The sequence below is a fragment of the Limanda limanda genome, chromosome 6 (genome assembly GCF_963576545.1).
Source record: "Limanda limanda chromosome 6, fLimLim1.1, whole genome shotgun sequence".
NCBI classification, from domain to species: Eukaryota; Metazoa; Chordata; class Actinopteri; order Pleuronectiformes; family Pleuronectidae; genus Limanda; species Limanda limanda.
The window spans coordinates 16,617,258-16,643,771 of NC_083641.1; the positions used below are offsets into that span (position 1 = coordinate 16,617,258).

A 26,514-nucleotide genomic window follows, 5' to 3' on the forward strand; every position below is an offset into this window, starting at 1 on the left:
CATCATATGCAAGGATGTGTGTAGCATCTGACCTGGAAGAAGGTCATTGTGGATCCTCCGTGCATGGTGCCGTACTCTATCGCCGTCTGATCTGCCAGGTCGTCCACCGACTCTATCGGCACCTCCATCCTCTGGACTGTTAGGAAGGCAGCGAGGTTGGCGGTGTAGGATGAGATAATGATTAATGTGAAGGCCCACCTGTGGAGGACAAGAACACGTGTATTCACCCATAAAAGTATGTAAATGGAAAGGGCAGTGTATGAAGATAGATTGTCCGGGTGTCGGGAGGATTAAAATACCTGAGAGGAGAAGACACTGCAGGGTTTTCAATGGATAAGGAAGTGGATGGATGAAGGGGTGGGTGTGTATGATGATGAGATGATATCACTGTATCATTTCAAACCCTGATGTCCCGGAAATGCATTTCATGAGCACAATAGAACACAAAATGATGGGGGTGTTCATGTGTGGATTTGAAAAAAGCCTGAAAATACACTCATGTTTGTGTGTCCCTGTAGCTCATACTGACCACACTCCGCTGACACATCGTGTGGACAGAGCTCTGGGAGCGATGGTGGATCCTTGCTGCATGAAGCCGCCAACTGGGAACCAGAAGCTGTTGCCAAGGGAGTACTGATTGATTAGCAGGTTACAGCGACCTTTCAGGCAGGGGTGGGGGTTATACCACTCATACGGCGTCAATCTGGGGGGAACAAAGACGATGCTGTTAGACGACAGCGAAAGCTGGTTATGTATTCTGATGAGAGCAAAACTCAAGAGACAGAGGCAGAGAGAGGGCGGAATGTAGAAAGAACAGAAAGAAAGGCATGGAGCTAAACAACTCCAACTCTCAACTGAGCACATAGCTCACCTTGACTCTCTGGAGAATGAACAAACCTGCCTCCTACTTTAACAGTGGGGGTGAAGGCAGTGTGACTGGCATGTTCAAATGGTGCTGCACGAAGATCAAGTTACGTGACGACTCTGTCATGAGCTCGATTGAAAGAACAGTGTGAAAACTCTTAAAGCTAGTGTGCAAACTAACAAAGACATAACATATTCTAAGTCTGACTTAATACAATACTGGCATGCCTGAAAGAGTATTTGATGACTGTAATAATTAATCCTGATAATAGTGGCTCCGAAAAGATCTAATCCCAAACCAAGTGGGTAACATATACTTGCTGGGCTATGTGTCAGTTTATACAAACAGAAATAAGAAAGACAACATGGGAACTGACTGATTGATTTCAGAAGTGCTACACAAGTTTCTTAATGAGATACAGTCTAATTTAATGATGTTTCAAGTGTTTACACAATTGAGTTTTGAAGAGCAGTGAACAACCAGTTCCCCGTCTGACCAGCGGGTGTCAGTGTGATGCTGAAGACCCACAATTGGGAGAACATCTCTTTCACTGTGATGTGGAAGATCAACAGAAGAGAACGCCGAACACTGTTTTCTCCTCTACGTTTCCCCGAAGAAAACCTTTATTGTGTTTTTCTACGCCTATCTTTCTTTCTCCTCTCTGTCATAGGTACAGAGTGGGCTACATGTTATCAGTGAGATCTTTACCTTGCCACCAGAAAGAGGACACAGCTGACAGCCAAGTAGGCCAGGAGCATGAAGAGCCAGACCCCAGGGGAGAAGGGATCCAGGAAGGAGAAGTAGCCCGGCCTACGTCCCTGAAACACAGAACACACACGGGGGTCCAGATTCAAAATCATTAGATCCTCCTCAGGACAAGTCACCCTTTGATCCAGCATGTGGAAATCACACTGGTCAAAACAAGAAGGGCTTCTGTCGAACGAGGAGGTGAAAGGTTAAACACTTGCTATCCACTAATTTGCTTGTTAAAACGTCGCCTCCACACACAGTGTCAGGGTTAATTAGGGAGACATGTTACAGTATTTCAGTGTTGATTCCTTTGCCTCAGGCCCAATTTGGTTTGTGATAACACACATTTACTTCTGCCTGTGTAATTTGGGGAAGATGAAAAAGGTGACTTGGACAGTAAATAAAGGGATTTTGATGTGATAAACAGAGATAGATTTTTTCCGCTCCTAAACTGACAGCACCATAATTATCTGAATCTCATTTGCATCTAAACATTCAGATTATCGTATGAAAGTACAAACCCAGTCTCCCATGAATTATCAACAGAGTGGAACAGGCCTGTGCATGGCCGCAACATCACAGATAATTTATATCCCCAATTCTGTCACTGAAAAAAAAAAAAAAATACTGATTTAACCAGCCAGCATTTCATTTTAATTGGTATATCGTGTGCATGTACATGAAATTACACCACGATACTGATAGTATTATGACGAATCACGAAGAACAATTAGAGGATAAAATCATCAACAAAGATAAAGACACCAGCCACCGTTTATGTTCTGTGCAAGGTTGCATGCAGCTGAGAGAAAGGTCAAATGATCAACTAGGCCATTACAGCTACATTAAACACAAATTCATTTCTGTGACCTATAATTGACTTCTTGTATGACTGGGAGCGCAGTGTCCCAGCTCGCAGGGAAAGAAAGGGAGGGAGATTAATAGCCAGGCAAGCTGTGCCGCAGCAGCCACGGGCTGTAATGTATTGGTTTGTACTAGTAACCAGTGGTCGAGGAGATAAAATGGCTAAAATAAGGTTTGCAGCAAGTAGACCAACGGGAATATAGGGGGCTAATTCCTAATGTTTCATTATTCAGCACCAGGAGCTATTGTCCTCTAAATGAAACCAATTACTGGCAAAGCCGTGCCAAGTATCAGACTTAGTGTGTGTGTGTGTGTGTGCTTATTTATGTGTGTCTGTGTGTGTTTGTGCTCGCTCCTATTTCTCAATGCCTGTTCCGCCTATAGACCGTTCATCAGCAGGAGAATGTAAGCCATTTACACACAGATGCTCGTTCACCATCTGTTAGTGACGATGGATCTGAGGTGGTTGTCGGAGCCGGCAGGACAGTTAAGCGGTCGAGGTGATCAAACCACCAACTGTCCGAGTGGTGTTCTGAGATGTGCGCGCTGAATGATGTGGAACTGTGTTTTCCATCCCTGCATCAACAGGCAGCGCAATGGAGCCCACCTGAACAAGCTTAAATTGCTTTTATGCAAAAATACTTCATTAGGAGTTCCGGGGGGACATCACGCATGCCAAAACTCTGCAGTAATACATTCTGGAGGCCCCTCGAAAATTAAATCTGCAGCAAGAGGGTGAAATATTTCGGTGGGCATTTGTTATGATAAACGAAGCCCCATTTAGACCTGCGCTGAGATGAAAATTCATTAAAGTACGTGTAATCAGTTGCATATTAGCCTGACAGAGTAAAACAGGAGGGGGTGCAGAACGCAGGGGAGGGGAGAGTTTACATTTGTTTTGTATTCTGAATAAATTCCAGCCTTGATACAACTCAGCATGCCAGACCTGCCGCCTGTCGGTCCGTCTTTCGAGTGCGATGCTTATGATGCTGATGATGATTGCTGTCTGGAAATAGAACAGTGGAGTGGTGAGACACACAATGGCCGTCTCAGAGGTGAAGTATTGATGCAAAGTGACAACCGCTGCCAGAGCTGCTTCTAGTTGGCACTGGCATTACTGGGCTAACAGCAGTATGTGCTGACATGAGTCGTCCTCTTTGCTGGTCCAGCTTGGTGCATGCTGACCCAGCGTTTTGCTAACTGCCTCGCCCCACTTGTCCACATCCTTAGCTCCCTCCAAGGTGCTATTATTAAGATGAAGAGAGCTGCAGAGACTCGCGACTTCCGCACTAACAGATGGTGGAGAACTGGAGGTGCAGGAGCGCTCATCAGGAAAAGACTCAGAGAAAAAGGTTGGAAGAGACGGAGACCAGAAGACAACAGGAAGCTGTCGTAGTTGTGCTGCTGCAGAAAGCTTGACTCTGGTGTTTGTGTGTTTTAAGACTCGGAGTCAAAGTTATGTTTTTAAGTGGTTGAAATTATCCGTAGCGAGGCTCCAGCAGACACACTAACGTGCTAATGAGATTCTATTAGGATACATGAGAACATTAAAAAATGTGTTTGAAGTCTGAGAGCGATATTTCCAAAATGTGTCAGGATGTTTTCCCCTGAAACATTTAAGGTCTTGTAAACCGAGTCCCAGAAAGAACAAACAGCACGATATTACTATATGATTTCTGCCAATGTAATAAAACTGCTCTGCTAATAAAATCTTGATTTTACTGCAAACATCTTTACTATTAAGCAGCTAAATAAACACATGTGCATTTCTTGAATTGGTGGAGACCAAAAATAACACCAAAGGGGCAGACAACTTTGATTTACATTTGTCAGATTCCTGAATGAACATGAATCTAAATGAATGTTAATGATGCTCCTTGTCTGTTGGACGTGTAAACACAGCAGCCAACAGTTTATTAACACATTAGCCAACACATCTTCATAAAGGGGACGTGTCAATGTTGGGTTTACAGCTTGTTGCGGAGGCAGAGACAGAACCGGGAGACTGACTCCTGTTTTCTGTGATGTCATTATGAGACAGTGCATTTGTCCTTCACAGGGATTTACCTCTGATTAATCTCTGGGATTGAGGGCTCAGTGTCACTGACATTAGCACAGTTGCAAATAACTTTCATCCACATATATTAAGTGCATTTAGAGATGAATACGTTGCCAGAGACAGACTGACTTGAGATTAAAAATTTTTAAAGAGACCTTAAGTACCTACTAGTCCATCCCTGTGGCCTGGGATTACTGTTTGGACAGAGAGCTCAAATAGGTGGCCTGTGCGCTCGACATTTTGGAAGGTAAGTCTGTGTATGCAAGACAGGCTGTCAGTAGCTGTGTGTTTGTGTGTGTTGACTTCAAAGCTGGTCAGAGGCTGTCTAGGCTGTCAGTCATCTGTGGCACGGCAGATACAGTACGTGCCGAAACCCAGGATGCACCAGGGCTGAGCACAGAGGGGGCAGATCGTCGACCACTGGCTGGGGAAAAGGCAGCAACCATGTCTAGTCTGGTATTTCCTGTTGAGTTGGAGCTGTTTACTCGGAAAAAGTCAGAAAACTCGAAAAACATAACGAGCAACCCAAACAGCAGTGCTGACATTAACAGTTGCCTTGGTGCATGAGTTACAAATCAACGGATTTCCGAAGCGGAACGAGCACCAAACACGACTGATATGAGTACACATTACAGCCACAGGTGGCCGTCACGCGTCACACATAAACATTCGCTGCTGTGTTTAAATTATTTTTATTAGCAGCAGGGGGATCGTTTTGCAGAGGTTTATCGTCATGTTAAGATGATAAGAGGACGTGAGGCAAATCAAAAGACCGAAGCGACGCAGACGCGGCACAGAGGGTAAAACATCCTTTATGGCCTCATTTTATGAGTACATCTCCACAAATGGAATACTTAGGAAATGCTGCCTGTAATGGTAACGTCCATGTCCCCTCTTCCTCTTAACATACAGATGAGGAGATCACTCATTTTACCGTGCGCTGCCCTTGTTCTTGCCCACTGTCCTTCCTTCATTCCCCTCCTTTCCCCCCCAGTGTGTCTCTCAGATGGATTGCCTGCATGCCAGGAGGGTGACTGAAGGAGCTGGTGAGGTTATCCAGTCAAGGATTTCACCTAGTCATCCCCCCCTCTTGGTATTCACACCACGCTGTTGCCCCCTGAGGCTGCCTGCCTGAATACCAACTCACTGAAGGAGACTCTCCACTGTCATTTCAACCCCTCACTCTCTCCTGCTCGCTTCTCTGCTCCCATTTCTCCATCTTCTCTCCACCTCTCCTGCTTCTCTTTCTACCTGCTCCTCTCGCTGTCTCGTCTACGCAGGCTTTCTTCCTCTCCAACCCCGGCGTCTCCCCCTCCTTCCATCTGTCATTTTGCTTAGCGCCTTTCTAATTGTGTCAGAGCAGTTTGTCAGAGATGGTTTGTTGAGATGGCCGCGGGGGCAATATGCAGAGAGCAGGTGATTTGGTGGAGGTCACAAGTTCATATTCACGATGACATGCTTCTTCTCTGTGAGTTTTGCACCCAACGGTGCGTTACCGTGCATGTGTAAATGCATGCGTGTGAAGAGTACTATTTTCAGGTTCAACTACACGCCTGCTTATTCATGCAGGGTGCATCGAGTGGCAGCGGTGCAGTGCATCAAATCCTGCAGATACAGGTCAGGGGCTTCAGTTAATGTTCATCAAACATAGGAATGGGGAAAATATGTGATCTAAGTGATTTTGACCGTGGCATGATTGCGGGTGCCAGATGGACTGGCTCGAGTGTTTCTGTATTGTTGCTGATCACATGCGTCCTTAATGGCCACAATTTACCATGTTCTAATGGCTAGTAATCAAAAAGCAACTCAAACTGGCACGGTAATGAATTCAGAGTTCTTCAGTGAGCAGATGTGAATCCAATTGAACACCTTTGGGATGTGGCAGAACCCCAGATCGGGAGCACGAATGGGCAGCTGACAAATCGGCACTAATGATGTGAGGCAGTCACGTCAACATGGGCCAGAATCTTTTAACTTGATGTGGAATCAATGTTGCAAGGAACCGAGGCTGTGACGAGAGCACGGAGAAGCCCTACCCAGGATGTTTTTATCTGCGTTTGTTATATATCAGGATTTTGCACTATTTAACAGGTTCCTATAACAGTTTGTAGAGAGGTGGGGCATGAGTCAAGGAGAAACACATTTCATTTTTGGTACGGATCCAGATCAAGGGAGATCCTGGAATATTGTTTCTCTTTCTTTAACATTGGGAGATAGGGTGATTTTCAACATTTTCACTGATTTTCTCAGAGAAAAATCTGGTATTTGGGGTACTGATATGTATGAGTGTGTACATTTGTGTTGCAGCTCCAATTAAACAACCAGATCCAATGAATATAACTCTGGTTTCATAAGGAGATTGTTGGGTTTTAATTGGCTGACGTATGCACTCTATGTAGTTCCTAATAAAGTGCTTGAGCATGTGTTTTTGACTATGTAATTTTGTCTGAGGTGGTGTGTGGCGAGAGACTCAATGAAGCTCTGTATGTCAAGCTCTACCCTCCGGGCAGCTGCAGAACGTAGCACAGCTTCCCCACACCCCCTAATTAACCCTTTTTGTCTAATTAAGCACCACTCTCTCTTCCTCTTGTACACACATGTACATACACACACACACACTCACAAAAATACACTATACTTTGTCGCACACACCTCAAAATGTAACGTTTGAATGATAGAACAGGCTCAGATCCTTGGTTACAGCTGTTTTGTTGAACAGATGATGAATGTAAAGGGAGGGAAGGTTTTTATGAGAAGAGGTCGACAATCGCTCTTGGTTACGTCTGAGTTCATAACTCTCATGCCCAATTCAAGCCAGCTCTGACACATATTGTACCAGCTGCTGATGTGAAGGTGCGCTTTGTGATTTGTGTGTAAGAGCAAATCAAACCCACCTGCATGTCAAAGAACACAAAGTCTACCAGATAAATTACATGACTATGTAACTGCATGCAGCACATAACTACAACTCCCTTCAGCAGACACACAAACACTCGGGCTGCTGGAGAGAGAAGCTAGGCAGCAGCTTGTCTTCTGCAGACACGCTGTGAGCTGTCTGAGGTTAGTGTCTGTATTTTTATTCCCACCTGGTGTCTCAGACATGACAAAGAGAATAAGGTGACAAGAAAATGCTGTTTCCTCCAGGGAATCAGATCTCCTGTAATTAAGTGATTTAATTTGCCACTGTTTTGGACACCCCATGGAAAACCTGACTGCGTCAAGTGACAGTATTTTCTTCCTAAGTGCAGGTTTCTTTTTTCTGTCTGCTGTTTATTAAAGGCAATGCATTTATTTAGTTCTGCCATATTTCCTCTGAGTCGGTCTCAAAGGAACTGATATTCAGAGATACACGATTAATATTTCATACGAAGAGTTCTGCCTTTATGTTGTTATTGAGAAGAATATTGTGCATTTTGTTTGGTTCATAATGTGAATACATGTCACAGTGTTGATAAATAGAAAACAATGACATAGACAGTATAAAAACACGAAACAGAGTCTCTGTGTCTGTGTGTGTGAGAGTGTGTGTGAGATACATAGAAACACAGACAGGGCAACAATACAGAGAAATGGAAATTACATAGCCCATAGTCTGAAGGTAATTAATACTCAACGGGCGACTTTATTTGATTGCGTTTGCCATTCTTATTGATCTGACAGAAATTTTCATTTAAAGTTTGAAATAAGCAACGAAAGCCCCATGTAGAAATCTCTGTGCCTCAGATCAATAGTCAGTGGATTAGAACTAAACAAGTGCAGTCACAGAAATTCAAATATCGAATTGTGGAGCCATGCTAAGGGACTGCTCTGAGTCACATCACAGAAAATGCCAAGAGGCACTGGAAAATTACAGCGAGGATGAAGAAATGAGAGACAGAGCGATGGAGACAGACAGGGGACACCTGTTTTCACTTCCTCTCTCAGCGTGTCCCTTTCTCTTTTCTCTCTATCTTTTCAAAAGCTCCACACACTTCTACCAACTCATGAAAGAAAGCTAGTATGAATTATTCACTCATTTTCTGCTGTGTGCCTCTGCTCACTTTGCTTATATCCCTCTCAGGATTCATGGAGTGGCAGAATGTGACAATGTCATGTTAGAAGTAATCACACATTTTTTATTTTCATAGAGAATCAATGTCCCGGTGTTCCTGCGCATGTGTTTAGTGAACAGCTCATGGCTTCTATCCACTTGGTTGTATGGACGTATCTGTTACTTGTTGGGTACTTTTCCCTCTGGTTACTGGCGATAAGGTTTGTCTCCTACATTGTTAACAATACATTAAATCTTCAACTCGGGTTTTGTTCGTTTATTTTACATGTGCTGAGTAATTTGCAGGTAATTTATACCACAATAATAACTGAGTTAATTTTGTCGGCTATTTTTAGATTTGGTCTTTTACTCTGTCTGAAATCACTCACAACTTGTTTTATATTCCACTATATAATTAGAATCACCATGTTGAAGTGCTGTCTGAAATGTGCATCCCACAATGCATCGTGAAAAGTTCTGTACGACTGAAGGAAAAACGGCCAACAGACAAGAGGAGAGAACTGTATGATGTGAAAACAAACTTGTACCATGTCTGAATGAAAAGCCTCAGCTGTGATTCAATAGAAACAGCAACAAACAGAAAATACTTGATTAACTGAAATTTATAGCTCAGACAAACTATTTTCTATATATTCATTTGGGAAAAATCCCCACGTACCAGCCCTGGACCTACGTTGGTAAGAAACGTTATTAGTTTAGGTTCAACAATGACGTACTACCAGGCGTAGAGAAAATTGATTAGTGTCCGAAAGTGCTTTTTTCATTTTGCTGACAAGCTCACTATACAGTCCTCTACATGGAACTCTATACAGTGAGTATCGGAAGGAGTGTATCAGTGAGTGATTTCAGAGACAATGATAGTTTTGAAAGACAAAACCAATACAAATTTTAGTCATGTTTCATCAACCTTTTTATTTTCAATACATTTTAAGTCGAGTAAAAGTTTGGACAATTTAGTCTAATTTTGGTCAAAGAAAAGCATAAATAGTCTTAAAAAGTCGTTTCGTTTTAGTCCAGACAAAGAGTGACAATCTAGTTGAATCTAAGCAAAGTGCTTTCAGATATTACATCATTACTTCTGAGTTAATCAGAAGGAAAGAAAACCATTCATAATCAAATAGTAGTTCTGTCAAGACAAAGAGAAGCTCACTGAAAAAGGTCGATGACGAACATATGTCTGCATAGTTTACGTTCAAATAATACTGCCTTTCTTTATTTCTCTCTCATTGATTTCTTCATCAGAAATTTCAACTGTCAATTGGATCAAGTCTGTGTTAATTAAGCTGTTTGTGTGTGTGTGTGTGTGTGTGTGTGTGTGAGTGTCAGCCCCGAGGGACATCAGCTCCATATCACCTCCTAATGCTGCCATCCCGCCTGCCGGAATCCCACTTCAGAGGCATTACGCTACCCAGCAGCCCTTCTGACACCCCGCCCGCTGTGAGCATCGATTGATTCTCCCCCAGCTCTTGCAGCTCAATTGACTCCCTCACTGTTACAACTATTAGTGTTGCAATCAAACTATGGGAAGGTGAGAAGGAGTGAAGGTTTATAAGAGGAGGAGATCGGAACAAGGAGGACTGTGAGTAAACGCCCCCTCTGGGATGCTATACTAATCTTAGCTAGTGCACGTGGCATGGCACCTCCGAGCGGACCAGTGGCCAGAGCCCCACTGGACCCTGCAGTGTCACCTTGGGTTTTGGGGAAGGACGGATGATTAATGGGCCACTGACTCTGAAAACACGGGCTCAATTCCACCTGCGCTGCTGCTGGTTCGCTGTTTCTTGCTCGGGACTCGCTCTCTCTGAGAAGCATGGTCCGTGTTGCTTGCGAGAATAAGATAGCCAAACCTAATCAGAGGGCGAGCAGAGCGCAACTGTGAAACTGCTTCATTCATCAGGATGGTCTCCCAACAAAACACGGCATCTGGTCCTGGAAGGATGCGGAGGGGCCAGGGAGGAAATGGGCAAAAACACAGGGGAGGGGAAAAGAACTGGACACTGTGAAAACGCTGTGACTGCAGGGACGAAAGGGGAAGGATGAGGGGAAGATTAAGAAGAAGCAAGAAAAGGAGGCTGAAGGTTGGAGGAGAGGAAAGGGTTTAGTCATGGAAACACACACAAGTAGGGAGATGGGAGGTGAAGAAGAGGAGAGTGAGCGGAGGGATTTAGGCAAAGTGAGAGAGATGGAGTCAAGAGGCCGGAAAGACCAAAAGGGAGAGCAGTTCTTTTCCAGCCATTAGACATGGCTTAAAGTCTTCTGTGGTATGTCCGCAAGCTGTACTAGAGAGAGTTCGATGGGTGAGAGTGTGTGTTTTTGTGTGAGTGTGTGTGTGTGTGTGTGTGTGTGTGTGTGGTAGTGGCAGGGAGAGGCTGATGGGAGGTAACTCACCAGGTGGACGCGATACATGATGCTGATGCCAAGGGTCATGTAAGGCTTGGAAAAGTCAATGACCTTTTCACGCTCTGCGGTGATGGTGAGGCCTGCCACTGCCAGGTCAGCTTTCTGAAACACAGAGCAGTATCACATTATACGAGCGCACACAGCCAAAGATACACACACTCGAAGGCAAAATGCACACACACACGTAACACAAGTTGATGTCATAACCCATATTTTGAGAGCTTGAAGAGAAGATTATTATGACATAAGAAGTGGGCTAAGTTGCTAATTCTCAAAGTATGTCCTTTTGTATCCAACAGTCTTTGTGCCAACTAATAGCACTATCTGTGGTGAGCATAATCCTGCATTGGTGCTGTGTGTATGTGAGTGTATATGTGTGTGTGTGTGTGTGTGTGTGTGTGTGTGTGTGAGTGTGTGTAGGGCACAAGAGACTTTGGGGTAACCATTGTAGCTGGCCCAGGGAGCACTGTCAAGACAAATCACTTGACAAAGCAGCTGCTGGTAAAACACACACTTAGAAACACACGCGCGCACACACACATGTAGAAACGGCCAATGCATGCTGAATGCTGGATTGGCTCGCTCCTCATAAAACAGGCCAGCAAAGTGCAACTGCAAAGGATTTTTCATCTCCTGAGGAGCAAAGAGCGAAAGAAGCAACGCATTGCTCTTTGTCTGCTGCAGGAGAACTAAGAGGATTGGAGAGAGGGAGAGGACTGGGAGGATGAGAGTGAGGAGAGGGAGAGCATCGCTGCTGCAGCACCACGCATCCACAAACACACACTGTTCCCGTGATGGGAAGCATCGCACGAACACCTACAACACCTACGACACCCAGTTTGTCATGATGTGTAATACTTTCCGTGATCCACTGTTAAATATTTAGAGATTCACCTAAAACCCCCAAAACCCACTGTCCTGTTGTGCCTCATTTAGCTCACTACACATCAAAATTCAACCTCTTTAACCGCACCACAGCCTACACACCACACTGGGGCTGGATGTCTGCTGCTGGCCTCTCCCCAGCCAACAGGCTTTGACCCTCCATCATCATCTGTCCCCAGCTCCTCTATCTCTCTCTCTTCCTCCTCCCGTCTCTCTCTCTCTCGTTTGAAAGTCTGATCGCCTGCTCCCAGCGCCGGAACACAGCCCCGTGCCACGAAACGACTATTCAGGCAATTTGAAAAAGAGAAAGTCACTGATCCTTTGAAAAATGAACACACAGTCGTAACAGCCACTGAAATATTTATGTGACGATAGAATATTAATATTGATTACTGGATTCCTCCGCCTGCTCGCTGTTATGCCTTCCAGTGCAAATTTAAAAAAAAACAAGAGAAACAAACACAACACAAAACTGTGTAATGCCGCCAGTTCGATATTACATCGCACCTGCTTCCACTGGCATTCAATCATATCATGCTAATCCGGTGGAAAAAGGACAAACTAAAATGTGTGGATGTGCAGGATGAATTAAACATGACCCTCCAGGATGTAGCATCTGACTTCAAGAGTTTAGTCTTTGGAGATGCTCGTTGCCTTTGTTCTCTAACTGCAGCACCGGGGATGAAGGAACCAGGGCACACTGCACTTAGACTATGGTCTGGATCCCTCCTGGCCTGACTCACTGTTAGCTCATGCTGTCTGACACCCGTCAAACTAATCACCGTCATACACCGAAATATCGTCCGGTCTGAACGGCACTGGCAGGGACACAGATAACTGTTGTGTGCAATAACCTCAGGCTGTCGTCCTTTTTCCTGCTTCAAAGTGTATATTTCATATCCTTTCAAATTATCCATTAAACGTGGGACCGCAGCTCTCCCCTTGTTTTTCCTCCATTCCTCTCTAAGCCTTTAACCAAACAAGCTCGGGTGTCTCCGTCCACCGTGGAACATCCCCTCTAGACATCCCGCGTCCCGTGACAAATCCCTCTCAAGCCCTGAGACGTCTTGACTTTTTGTCCCCCCCCCACTCCCCTACCTTGCCACTCCACAGCTCCAACTGCTTGTCAGGAGCACATGTCGACTCGGACCACAGATCTCCTGAAGGTCAGCCCTCCGGAGGCATCTCACAGCGGGACGAGAGCGGTGGCAGACCCGTGACAATAACAAGAGCGGGCAATCTTTGCGTTACATATTTAATGACCGTGCCCTCCATTAGCCCACGGAATTAAGACAGATCACCACTTAGGATCGACTCAATCCCATTCAGCTTCATTCGCTTTTCCTCGCCGCCGCGTTCCTCCCCACTTCTTTTTCACTCCCACTTCTTCTCCTTCCTCTCGTCTCCCCTCAGCTCCTCTTATATATAACCTTATCTGAATGTTAACAGCTACATACAGCGGCGCTTGAGGAATCTGAGGCCTCACTCAGAGATTTAACATCAACAACAACACGGACTGATTCAGGGCGAAAGTCTGTTAAAGTCAGTTTAGAAAGGAGCTGACAGGGAACAAGCCGACGACAAGGCGTGACTTTTTGAGAGAATACAGGGGTTAAGCTGAAAAGGCCACCGCTGAATGAAATATAAAAAGTGTATGACGTGGAAGAAAAGCTTGGAGCTACGAACTGTATGAAAGCTGATGGATTCGCTTGTGTGTGCTTCTAGGAATTGGTCTGCCTGTGATTAGATAAGCAAGGTTCCGGGGCTTGCTAGGCTCCACATAGTCTCAGCATGTGTACTGTATATATCGACGTACCCTCGAGATGAGCTCCCCGACCATGCCGGTCCACGTTCCATTAGCCCCGGGAACCCCGTACAGTCTGTCGCCGACCAGCCGGATGCGATACTTGAACTTCAGGATATCGGCCAGCTCCTTCAGCATGTCCACACAGAAGCCTTCGTAGCGGTCATTTCCCTCCAGGTCGTGGTGGTTGTGCCGCAGCATTACGTATGGATTTTCCTGAAAAACACACAAGGTTTTCAATGAACACAGGATAATGACAAAGAGTTGCTCAGCCACGGGATACGGCAAATCATACCGGATCAATACTGTGCTTTGTAGTGTTTTTTGGCGAGGTAATACACTGGTTGTACACATCATACTCACACAGGGCTCTAGTCAGCCAGTCAGAAATATGAAAAAAGTCTGTTTTCAAGACTGAAAAAATAGTCAGCCTGGGCTTGACATGGATATCGAAAGACATTTACCACATAAGAAATGTTCAATGAAATCGGAATTGAAATGCACTAAGGGAAACATAAAATACTCTGTTTTTGGAGGCTTTGATATTGATGATTCTTAAAATCTATGTCTTGGAAGCATTCAACATCGCTGAGGTTCCCCTTTAAAGTTTAAAGTTACCACTGAACCACAGCACCTAGGCAGAGCTTTTACAGCCAGGAAGAATGGTGGAGGCGTCCCATCTGTCCTCTGTAGGTCACAGTTCACATCGGTTTTACCAACCTCAATAAAAACGGAGATTTGTGAATTTGAGAGTCAGGCACTTATAGCAGGAACAGTCAGACTTGTGCTAATCTGTTATGTTCGGCAGAAAGGTAGATAAGAAACAAAAGCAACACACACACACACACCTAAACACACACCTATTTACAACCTGTCTTTTGGAGGAGCCATTCTCTGTTCGGCTGTCTGTTTATTTATGTCTTGTTTGGTCATTTAGTTGATGTTGCAGGAAGATTTAAGGAGCCCGGCAGTGATATATTTTGGAGCCACTCTTATTGTGCCATTTTTCAAATAATGCAACTGTCAAAGCGGCGCGCTCGGGCTTCGCTACCTCATAAAACACATAGCGTTATGTACCACTTTGTTGATGCACTATCGCTGCACTCAGCTCGTGAATCCAGCTCAAAGTAACTTACTTCGACATCAGGAAATCAGATAACGATGATTAACAAGTCTGAGCGTCTCCTCATGCTGACCCGCTCCGTTTTTACAAAAATAAACAAAACAAAGGGAAATAAAGTTCAGTTTACTTTTTTATAGCACAATGAAGTTTCGTGCGTATGCCCCAAAAAAGATAAGTATATACTTGTGTATTTAATCGTGAGTTTGTTCAAGCTCGGGGCCGACAACAACTTGTGTTAACATAAATGCCTTCAGCGGGCCGTGCCAGTCATCACAGTCTCATGTGCGTAAGCCACTGTTTCTTCTTTAAGGAGAGTAAAACCATGAGCAGTGGTGTTGTGTGGCTGTTTACTTAGATAACTTGTATGGAGGTGAAATTGTTTTGCCATGGTTACAGTAGGAATATGTATTTATGCTTGCTGAAAAGCTGCTGATTGATTTGCCTCCCCCAGAAGCCAACACAAATAATAGTCACAGTCAAATTGGGAGCATTTGAGAACTTGGTGCACATCAGGTGGCACAACTGTTACTGTGACCAGCCCTGTAGTCATAGCAACTGTGTGGTTTCACCTGTAGCTGCGTGCTACGGTGAAAAGCAAGGGGGAGGGGAGGAGGGGTCTGATCACTTTGACACTGGGTAGGCAGCTTTGATTCTTCTTTGCTTGCATCATTTGACAGTTGAAGCAAAAGCCTCCTGCTCTGCTGTGATAAGACTAATATTGAAACAACGACTGCTGGACTCTGTCTGTACAATCTATGTATGGATTCATCTAACCAGGCTCACACAGGAGTTCAACTAAACAGACAGTACAGAAGCAAAAACTGTCGACAAAGACCAGATCACAAGATACAGACATGTTGGAGGAAGTGAGCTGCACATGTGACTTTCTCATCATCATTCCCTTATCCACTGAAAAACCACATGCGATAATGAATTGATCCTACTGAGATTTGTCTGTGTAGCCGAACCCCATCAGCAGGCCAACATTACTGTGTCCAAAATGAAAATGTTTGTTAATCTTACATCACTGAGGTTTTTAGTACAGTAACTACTAAGTTGTTTGGGGCATTCGCTGAAAAAAATTAATCTCTTCATAAAACATATAGCACTTTAAGTAAACAATTTATAATTTTTCTAATAATATAGGGCTATTTGTGAACTTTTCAAAATATATGTCTAATGGTGGACAGACTGGCCGGCCGCAAACAGGCTGGGGAAAACAGCAAATACTGACAAATGGACAAAAATATTTTCGGTTTAGGTGTTTTCACATGCTTTTTAATGATGCGTCTTTAATATTGTCAGATCTGTGTGTCCTGCTGTGTGTTCACCAGATGGGTTAAAAGCAGAGGACAAATTTTCCTCATTTGCATGAGTGTGTCTGCATGTGTGTGGGATTAATAAATGTATCGTATCTGTATCGTATCGTAAAAAGTACCAGGGAAAACCAAATGTGACTTGGCTCAGAGTCAGTCGGGCTTCAAGCCATTTAGCGACTGCCACCCTGTAAATATGTCCATCATTACCTCCATAAAACAGCCACACGTGTCACCTAACTGGCCAGAAGTAACATCTATGCACGTTTAAGCTTCAGATGGCATCAAGGCCGATATGTAAAAGCACAGCTCCCAGACTTCTAAAGCCTCACAGTTTTTCACCCTCCTTACGATATGTGCAACACTGTTGTTAAGGTTTGCTTGATCTGCATTTTACATATTGCCAATTGAATGGATTTACATGCTGAAACAGTGGCACGCAAACCTGCTACACAGCCTCATATCAGCTTTGCTCACCCTCAATGCAAAGACCAGAAAGGTGCCTTAATGAATGCATGTTCCTGTCCAGCAAAAACACTAGATTAAGCAAAAACCACAATTTACTCTCCAGCCTCTTGTTGATTTATGTGTGTGGAGAAAAGCAAAAGCATTCTATATTTTCAACAAATGGCCTCCGTCATTAGGAAGCTCAATTTCCTGAAGTGAGGCGAGAAAATATTGCCTTGGAATCTTCCCCCCATCCCTTGTCTGTGTTGACCCGGTTAAGTACAGACTAATAAAATTGGAAGCAGCAAACATCAATCACACCAGTAAAAGCCCAATAACAATCAAATAAACCAGGGACTGTTGGAGTGGCATCTAGCCCAAAAGGTGTTTTTCTTTTCACTCCCCTGTTTTTTTCTTTTTCTTTTGCCGTTTTTTCCTGAGTTTCAATTTCTCTATCTCCCCCTGTGAGGTTGAGTTGTTCTATAAAATTGTCCAGGTCAAAACTGTCTATTAACCAGCCTGCTGCTGAAGTGCATGACATGGAAACACGACTGGTATTAAAAGTTGATATTTCTGCAGCAGTTATTCTCCTCGTAAAACTTTCACCAAATGGGTACAAGAAACTAGAAACCTTTTTGAAAGTTGAGAACAAAATCATATGAAAGATAATAAATATAAAGGTGAGAAAAGTCTATAAAAGTGCTGTCTTCCATGAAGGGAAAAATCATAGTGAAAACCCATCTTCCTTCTTTTGCACACCACAGCAAAACAGCAATAAAGCCACGAGTTTGAAGCTATAAAGAAATGCAGACTTTTAAAGCATCGTCTAATTCCCAGGCCAAGAGGAGTCTGGTTGTGGACTGATAACTTTGGAGGGAGGAAGCACACTCTTACATATGGACAAGCAGGTAGTGTACACACACTAACAGACACACGCACACGCACGCACGCACACACGCACACACACACACACACACACACACACACACACACACACACACACACACACACACACACACACACACACACACACACACACACACACACACACACACATGCACACACACACACATTGTACTCATGGGTATTGTTCAAATCCAGCTTCACACACACCACAGAGGAGTTTCCCCTTTTAAAACCTCAGGGTGTTGGAGATGGCTTCACACAACCCTCCTCACTTTCCTCAACTGGTTTCTTATCCTTAAAAAGTTGCTCTCCAGAGCGCAACAAACTGGGAAATGAGGTACGATTCTCTCCCAGGGCCCTGTAGTCCTGTTTGAAGAGGAGCCACGGAGGCTCTGACAATATTCGTAAAGTTCTCTAAGAGGTTTCTAGAAAAAAGGCTCGGTCTTATTAAACATTTTTGAATAACACTTTTGTGCTTCACTGTACCAAAAAATAAAAGCAGGATATTCAAATACAAACGAGTTGAAAACAGGGACAAAACAAGTACACAAAAAACTTTGAAAGACAAAGGACAGGTCTTGTGTACTTTGTGTATCATGTGCACATGCCTCAGTGCTTCGGAGTCTGTGTGCAAGCAAATCTGCCTCTGCGTTGGCTTTTATCAGTCCACACTGTGTGCACCGTTGAATCTCTCCCATTATGTATGTGAGTGGCTATGAGAGCACTCATATGACACAAGGGTAGAACTGAGCGAACGATCGAGAGCGTGGTGCCTGACAAAGGCAGGAGATGGTTCTTACAGTTGGGACCTAAAGCAGGTTTGAGGCATTAACAAAAGAAAAGGAGTTGGGATTTAAATATTAGGATTTAAATATTGAGACAACGTGATTCCCCAGAAGTGGCAGAAAGCCGGCATCAAAGATAGATGCCCCCACAGGTAAAGCTCTGCTCGGTTGGAACTCTTTCAGGAACAAAGACTGACACAGTGTTGAATATCTGCAAGCACATGGGTATCATTTATGAGCCTAATTAAACGATTGATACATTAACACCCCAGGCTGTTTATTGATTTGCTAGTGGCTTAATAAACATGTATTTACATCATTCAGTGAAGAAAGACTCACTCAAATGTCTGATATTAGCCATGAGCCATGACTAATATAAATATTCTTTCATTAATACGATAATGTTGATGAAATTGTTCACCGGTGTGACTTTGGCTGCCTCTGTGTGAGTGAAGGGATGGACTGGGAGGCTCTTTGTGTGTATGTTTGTGAATGTGCATGGATGTGCTTTTAGGGAGGTGGTGGTTGTTGCTGGTGGTCACTTTCTGCAGGGAGGGCCACTGGTGAGATATAACAAAGAAAATTGACTTTGTTACAGTACATTTTTCATGTATCTGTTCTTTACTTAAGTATTTTTTCGAGTATTTGACCGCAAAGTCTGGTACTATTTTACAGTGCATTGCAATACATGTTCACATTGTTACATCTGCCAAGGAGATTGTTTTCATTTTGTTTGTCTGTCTGTGACTTAGCAGGATTATGCATAAACCACTCGAAGGATTACCAATGCGTCTGGTGTGGGTCAGGAAAGAACCCATTACATTTTTGAGCGGCTTTGAATAAATGTGTGGATCCAAGAATTTCACTTTCTCTGCCGCCTTTCCTACAGAATTCATATTATCTATAGCAGCTGTGGTGCATGTACGCACACACACAAACGTCACTCTTACACACAACAGATTTCCAAGTGACAAGGACACCGACTAAAGAGTGACACACAAGTTCTCCTGTGAGAGAAAGAGCTGCATTGCATGACTTGCTGGTATCTACACAGCTACAGCTAAAACATGAGGTCTGACTGTCTGCGCGGAAGGTCACAGTTTCAAGGATGATGACATCAGAAATGTATTCTTACTTTCAATACTTTCAACTCCACCATGGGGAGAACCAGAACTAATAACGTGGAATGAGGCAAACTAGAATAAAAGATTTAGGAGTGTGAAAGGGATTCATTTGGGAACAAGTGTGCACTGTATGAAAGGATCCAAGGCCAAATAAACCAACAAACACAGGTTACACCATCTGTTCGAAGCCTATTCAGTGATGCTCTTGGCTCTACAGCCTCTGGCTCTGGGTTGCTTGGATCCTTGCTTGTAGACCTCGCTCTTTTGTATTGTTGTTCGTTCATTCCAGTTTAACCTTGGATTAGATTCATGAATTGAGTCCTTCTGAAAAAATAATAGGAAGCCTGTCGCTTGATCCTTTGTCGAGCAAAACACACTGGGTCCAATTGAAAAGATGACACGCGTGGCTCTGGGAATCCAGCAGCTACAATTACAATGCAAATAAGCAGAGATCAGAAAGAGCCGTAAATACATCTACTACTTCCTGCTCTACTGCTGTTTTCCAGGAGCCGCACATAATTTAGAACAGTACAACTGAGTCATCAAAGAGTGGCCCTTTTCTATTACATCAGTGAAGCTACAGGAGCTATAAAGACCTCCTCTCGCTACTAGTTAAAAAGTTCCCGTAACACACCACAGCGGTGATTAGGAACACAGATTGTGGCTTTGATTGTGGAGCAGTTGGAGAGATTGAAGTGAGAAGGTGACGCCCACATGGAGCTGTAATGAAACTGCCCTGTAAAAGCCAGTTGGACATGTCCAGCCTGCACACAAAACACACAAACTGAACATACACACACAAATGCCGGTAAGAGAGTGCCCATAAATACTGTAAGTGCTTGTGCAGACACACACACACACACACACACACACACACAAACACACACTGCCTCCCAGGCCAGTGCTGCAGGTAAGGAATTCTTCGGAAGGCTTTCAGCTGTGGCTCGTCTGCCGCCCACCAGCGAGATAACGGCGACACGGCAATCACACCATGATGAATGAGCTGTGATAGGCACTGAAAATTGCTCCTTGGTGGCTTCCGAAGTTTGGTCCAGGGACTCGGTATCTCCAAAGTGAAATCAAATCTCTGTGCGCCACCAATTCTTTCCTTCACACCCTCTTTCTGTTGTGAAAATATTGTCCCATTTGTACTCCTCCTCAACGCACACACACACACCCACGCACACAGACACACACATCTCAATCCTCCCCTGTGCCCTTCGCCTCCTGTGCGAAATGAACCGTTCCGTGTGAATCCCAATCAGTCTCAATGAGACCAGTGAGTTGTTCAGTGGCAAAATAGGGGCAATATGTCCGTCCCTCATTCTCACGGGTCCCAGATGATAAGGCAGCCACTCAGAAAAACACGCTGGGCCAATTGCCTCTGCTTACAAGCTACTTTGTGTGTTATCATCGAATTCATCAGCCAGAAGGAGGAGCTGGGCGAGTGACAGGCGTGTGTGTATATCAAGCGATCGCATGCAGCTGACTGGAAACCTGAAGGGCTTTACACGGTTCATACATAAATCCATGTAGGACAGCCTTCAACATTTTACAGTTTCCCGCCAACGTACAGAAGCAATATCAAAGGTACTGTAAAGCAGACAATGGACAGATTGGTCGAGAGCATTTAACTCTTCTCACAAGGTTTTAACACAATCTGCTCTGTCCATCAAACAGGAAGGGGATGGACTGATGGTTAATAATTATTTACTGTTAACAAGTTGAAGAATGAAAGGAATGTTGCAACAGCATTTCCTTTGCTGTTATTAGACATTTACATATTTGTTATTACATTACATTACATTACATTACATTTCATTTAGCTGACGCTTTTATCCAAAGCGACTTACAATAAGTGCATTCAACCCTGAGGGTACAAACCAAGAACAACAAGAATCAAGACAGTACAATTTCTTCGAAATAAAGCAAAACTACAGAGTGCTATAAGTAAGTGCCATTTTAGTGCTACCAAAGTGTTAGTTTTCAAAAGTGGTTAGTGTGTTTTTTTTTTTTTGTTTTTTTTTTAATTCAAGGTACAGTCGGAAGAGGTGTGTTTTTAGTTTTCGGCAAAAGATGTGTAAACTTTCAGATGTCCGGATGTCGAGTGGGAGCTCATTCCACCATTTAGGAGCTATCTTCGTATACTGAGTATAATTGTACATGATTTTGTAAATACCCAGGTTATCCTATTCTGTAACCTTACATTACCATTATTATTATTAGGGATCTGTCTTTTTTTACTTATTTAGATGTGTTATTCTTTGCTGTTACAAAGCTTCCCTGCTAAAGTTTCCCACACGATTGTACTTTTGACCGTAAAGATCATGAATCTCAAATCATTTATTTTGTACTTGCACATGCTTTCAGTAACAACTTAATTTCTATAACTGGGACATGGGTTCCATGATCATGTGATCCAGCAAAATGTGCACTGCATTTTCTATATGACATCCATGACATATCACTATTTCCTTGAGGGTCTGTTGGAGCTCATTCGAACCATACTACTGCATTTGTATTGCTTTTGCAGATTGCAGAGGTCAGTGTGTCGTTATGTTAAAGGAACAATCCAACACACACGCCCACTCCATGCAGCAATCAGCTAAGTGTCCGCAAACTTTGAATCTGAATGATCATCTGATATTCTCCCCCAACCCTCATCTCCTTTGTTATGGAAAACTGAGTGCAACAACATTAATGATTTCAAGAGAGACTGTACTATTATCCCCAAACCTTATTTACAATTCAATATTTTGAGACGACAGGAACATGCAAAACGAAGATAACTCTTGTGGAGAGAAGGGGAAGGCAGTGGGACGCAGCCAGCATTCAGAACCTCCTTCAAATCCAGAGCTGCATACTGAATCTCTATGGCCTTTCCCATTAATACAAGAATGAGAGGCTGCTTCAGACACGTGAATGTCTGCTCTTGTCAAACTATCTTCCAATGTAACCTTTAAATTGAGTTTAAGATTAGTACTCTTAAAATGAGTTTGGCCATTTGTTCTGTAATGTATTTCAGTGCAGGAGCATTTCAACAATTACCATGTGTTTAAGTAATCAATGATTCAGATAACAAATGTATTTGCCGTGTGCTGCAGCAGCTTAAACAAAGCTTTCGTTCAGGAAAGGAACGTGTTTTATATTTTATAAGCCTTTAACAATTCATAGATTTTGGATCATTAACATAGCAAGTGATTAAGGACATTGCCTAAAAACAGCATCTGTTGTAACAGGTTCCACGGTGAGGGTGGTGAGACCCGCGCTCACTGGATCTATATTTACAACAGAGGCTGAGAATGGCTGACATGGTGAATTATTAGCTCCCGCTGATGCACTGTGATGTGCTCTCATCTGAAGTACTCAGAGCAAAACAATCGCGCGGCATCAGTTCCTCTGATCCCTAGAGGACCGAGTTTGGATCTGGAAACACAAAATCGGGTTTTGATATGGTAATCGTCTGTCAGCCGCAGAATGCCAGCCAAGAATGGACTGTACTGTTGATGTGTGCGTCTCTGTGTGTGCATACTGTGGAACCTACCAATATACAGCACTTACCAATATTGTCGTGATGGTAAGAGTGGTGTTGAAGAGGGTGTCTGTCACATTGATTGATGGAAGCTTTTTCACCATGGACAGTCCATCTTCAGAGTGCCACAGGCCGATCTGCAAGCAGAGCACATGACACACACACACAAATTGCTTTAGAGGACGTTTTATTGACTTCCATTAATTTCCTGGAGATTTACTCTAACTACTGTTTGCTTCAAACCCTAACCCTAATCTTAACCTAGATATAACATTACCCTAACCTTAAAATATTTCTTCAATTCAAAATTTAAATGATTTACATTACTGCAGCCTTTTGTCCCCAGATGTAAGACAAGTCCCCATAATATGACTTTGTAATCAGGTTTTTGGTCCCCACAAGACAAGTAATACCTAGACCACACAAACATACACACACTTATAAGCAACAGTGTATATATAAGCAATCACCTAAGAAAGGCCAATATAAACAATCTGGTTCTAATTGCCTTCCTATCCTCTACAGAAGAATCAGGTTGACCTTCACTTGAGACAGTGTAGGACAAACAGGAAACAGTGGACACGTCGCCACGCTGTGACACAAGGTGACAGCGAAACTTAGCAAGACTGGAGGAGGAGAGAAGGACAACATGTGTGCGGCTCCTTGAGGAGTGAACACAGGGCATGTGTTCAATCAGAGGCAACAGAATGCATTCATTAAACCAATTACCGGCAAATCCTGTGGCACGGAGCCACATTCTCATTCTCATTACAGCTGAGCGGGGGATTCACACCACCACCTCACACGGTGTCTGTCCTCCCAGCCCCTCTCAGTCATCTCTGCCACCTCCTGTTTCATTCATTTATCCGAATCTGTCAAAACCTCGAATCCATGATGATGATAACACGAGTAAACGTGAAATACACATTCACCTTCATTTTAACATGATGGCATTGACAGGGGGGAAACAACTCCTTGGTGATTTGTACGCTCTGACCTTGAAGGATTTACACAGCTCCTCTAATGGTTAGGAAAAAAAATCTGCAATCCTGCGACACACCTTTGCTGGAAAGACTTGGTGACACGAAAAAGGGGCAACTGTCAGCAAAGCAATTTTCTTTTCCTTATCGTGGTAGTTTGACAAGCTATGATTTCATTTATAAAGCCAATGCAAATTAGCGACAATTTCAATGTCAATAATATACAGAAAAATTGCTCTATGTGTTGGCACTGTAGATAAACTGTAGATAAATCAAGGTCAAGACGACGTGAAAAGTATAGTTCGTGTAATCTTCCCTGATTCAATTTATCTCCCGTTCAGGGTTAATATATGTGAAGTATTTTTAGAACTCATGGTGTCATCAGGCACACTGCACTCCAACTTAGAACATATACTGACTTTTTGCTATGGAAACGGAGCAGCACTTTCAACACTTAATTAAAGTTGCACAGAGAAATGATCCCCACTGAGAAATAAAATGTTCATTACTCAAAACATTCAGCATTTAATCATTAACACTCTGTATTCTATTTTATTATGTAAACGTTACCACCTCTGAGAGGAGGAAATAATACACCTTATTATATTCATCAACCTCCCTGCACCATGTATATTATAAAGGAGGAGAAATGAAAGAATATAATTTATCCTTGATACTTTGTTAGCGTATTCTCTGATTACGTGCAGGCAAATCATAGGGAACATCATATAGAGTCAGAGAAGATGAACTGTTGAATAAGCTCTTGAAGTCCGATTAAAAAAAAGAAAAGAAAAAAGCTACGTCAAACAAAGCTCTCCAGGATTGATTATAGACTGTTTCAAGGCTAAATTGTCAGAACTCTCAAGAGGTTTCAAACCATTCATGTCGATCAGAGCCTTCGTTTGGAGGCAGTTTAACCACGCTCCCAATACGGTTTACAATTCTGATGCTATGATACAAAACAGGAAAAGAGGAGAGAGCTCGCAGAATCAAAGCTTTCCTTTGAGTGTGTGATCAAAAAGATTTTGCCTTCCATTTCCTCTGCTGTACCTGTTGGCAGAAACATCACCTTGCTCGCACAAATTGTCTACACCTACCCAAACACCCTGCACAACACATCGCACACTCTCTGGTGATGATGGTGGCAAGATACAGAGAAAGGGAGAAAATGCAATCGCGCTGTAGCACGATCAGAAAAAGGGATCGGTGAAATATGGTGTTCGGCAATCAGCGCACACAATCAGTTGTCGGAGCCTGTAGAGGTGGCGGGAGGAGGAAGTCTGTGGCTCAGCAGGTGTAACCAAAGGTCTGAGTGTGGGGGTGACTGAGAGGGTAATGGGACGAGGTTGCACGGTGACTCCTGCCCACTAACAAGGAGGGAGATGAGGCGGCTGGGTGCAGGAGGGGAGAGGAAGCTGAAGCCGGCGGGGGAGGAACTGGCTCTTTGGTGGCCGGGGCGTCAACTCTCTGTGGGGAGAGAGTTGCTTCTCTCTCTTCGACCAGGAGAAATGAAGATGAATATCTTTCTCAGGAGCACACACACTGTGACATTTTTTCCCTTGAAACACAGTTTTAAATAATTTTGCAAGTTGTGCAAACACTAAAGTGAAGGGAAGCATAACCATGGCATTAATCCTGGTGAAGCACCCGTATTGAGCCATTGCAAAAAAATCTCATTATGCACACTGCACAACCCAAGAATCTATTAGCTTCATAAGCTTTTATCATAGAGAGAGGAAGCTGCATATTGCCATACACCAGGCTGTGTTTGTGTACAACAATATAATAAGCTGGAACTGGACGATTCTCATTTGCAGTGCCATTTATCTGATATTTACACTGCGATTAGAATAAATAACTAGCGTGCTGTGCAAAAGGAGAATCTAGGAAACAAGATTCAAACGAGTACTGTGCTCTATTTATTTTACTGAGAAACGGGGAGCCAAGTAGAAAGAATATGGCATAACAAGATAGAGAGGGGGCTAGGAGTGGAGCAAAAGGGAAAGGCTGAAAGAGAAATAGAAAGATGCAGGGGAATGTCAATCACTTACTGAGTAGGTGTGGTGAAGTCTGCAAATGGCAAGAAATCAATGAGAAAGTATGAGGAGCAGCCAACTAGGGAGGGAGAACATAAGAGAAGCAGAGAACAAGAGAAGGAGACGGAGAAAAGTTAGAGAGAGAGAGTTTATGCAAGTACGAAATGAAAAAAAGAGGGAGAGAATGAGGAAAGAGAGAGAGAGAGAGAGAGAGAGAGAGAGAGAGAGAGAGAGAGAGAGAGAGAGAGAGAGAGAGAGAGAGAGAGAGAGAGAGAGAGAGAGAGAGAGAGAGAGAGAGAGAGAGAGAGAGAGAGAGAGAGAGAGAGAGAGAGAGAGAGAGAGAGAGAGAGAGAGAGGCTACCCAGTGAAGGATTACTCAGGGTTCATTCTTCAACCTGGAATTACAGCACAAGGAAAAGATTACGGCGGCTGCTCAGCGAAGCGACAGGATTGGCTGACTATCCTGTCAAAAAAAATGCCGTGTCCAATAGTGTGTGGCAAGACTGCACTGTGACAGACACATCCATCGTGTGTGAGGGAAGCAATGGCTGCCATTATCAAACATAATCTCATACGGTGCACTTAGA

The 26,514-nt window shown here is 43.6% G+C and overlaps 1 protein-coding gene across 1 annotated transcript in view; it reads right to left on the minus strand.

Annotated features, from left to right (window-relative positions):
• Positions 1–26,514, minus strand: part of grik4 (glutamate receptor, ionotropic, kainate 4) — a 154,274-nt gene that overhangs the window by 4,802 nt on the left and 122,958 nt on the right. The window contains exons 10-15 of the mRNA XM_061073199.1: positions 22,941–23,048; positions 13,691–13,894; positions 10,978–11,091; positions 1,574–1,683; positions 530–703; positions 33–198 (exon numbers count right to left, since the gene is read on the minus strand). Of these exons, the coding sequence (XP_060929182.1) occupies positions 33–198; positions 530–703; positions 1,574–1,683; positions 10,978–11,091; positions 13,691–13,894; positions 22,941–23,048 (876 nt within the window). The remainder of the gene's footprint in view (positions 1–32; positions 199–529; positions 704–1,573; positions 1,684–10,977; positions 11,092–13,690; positions 13,895–22,940; positions 23,049–26,514) is intronic.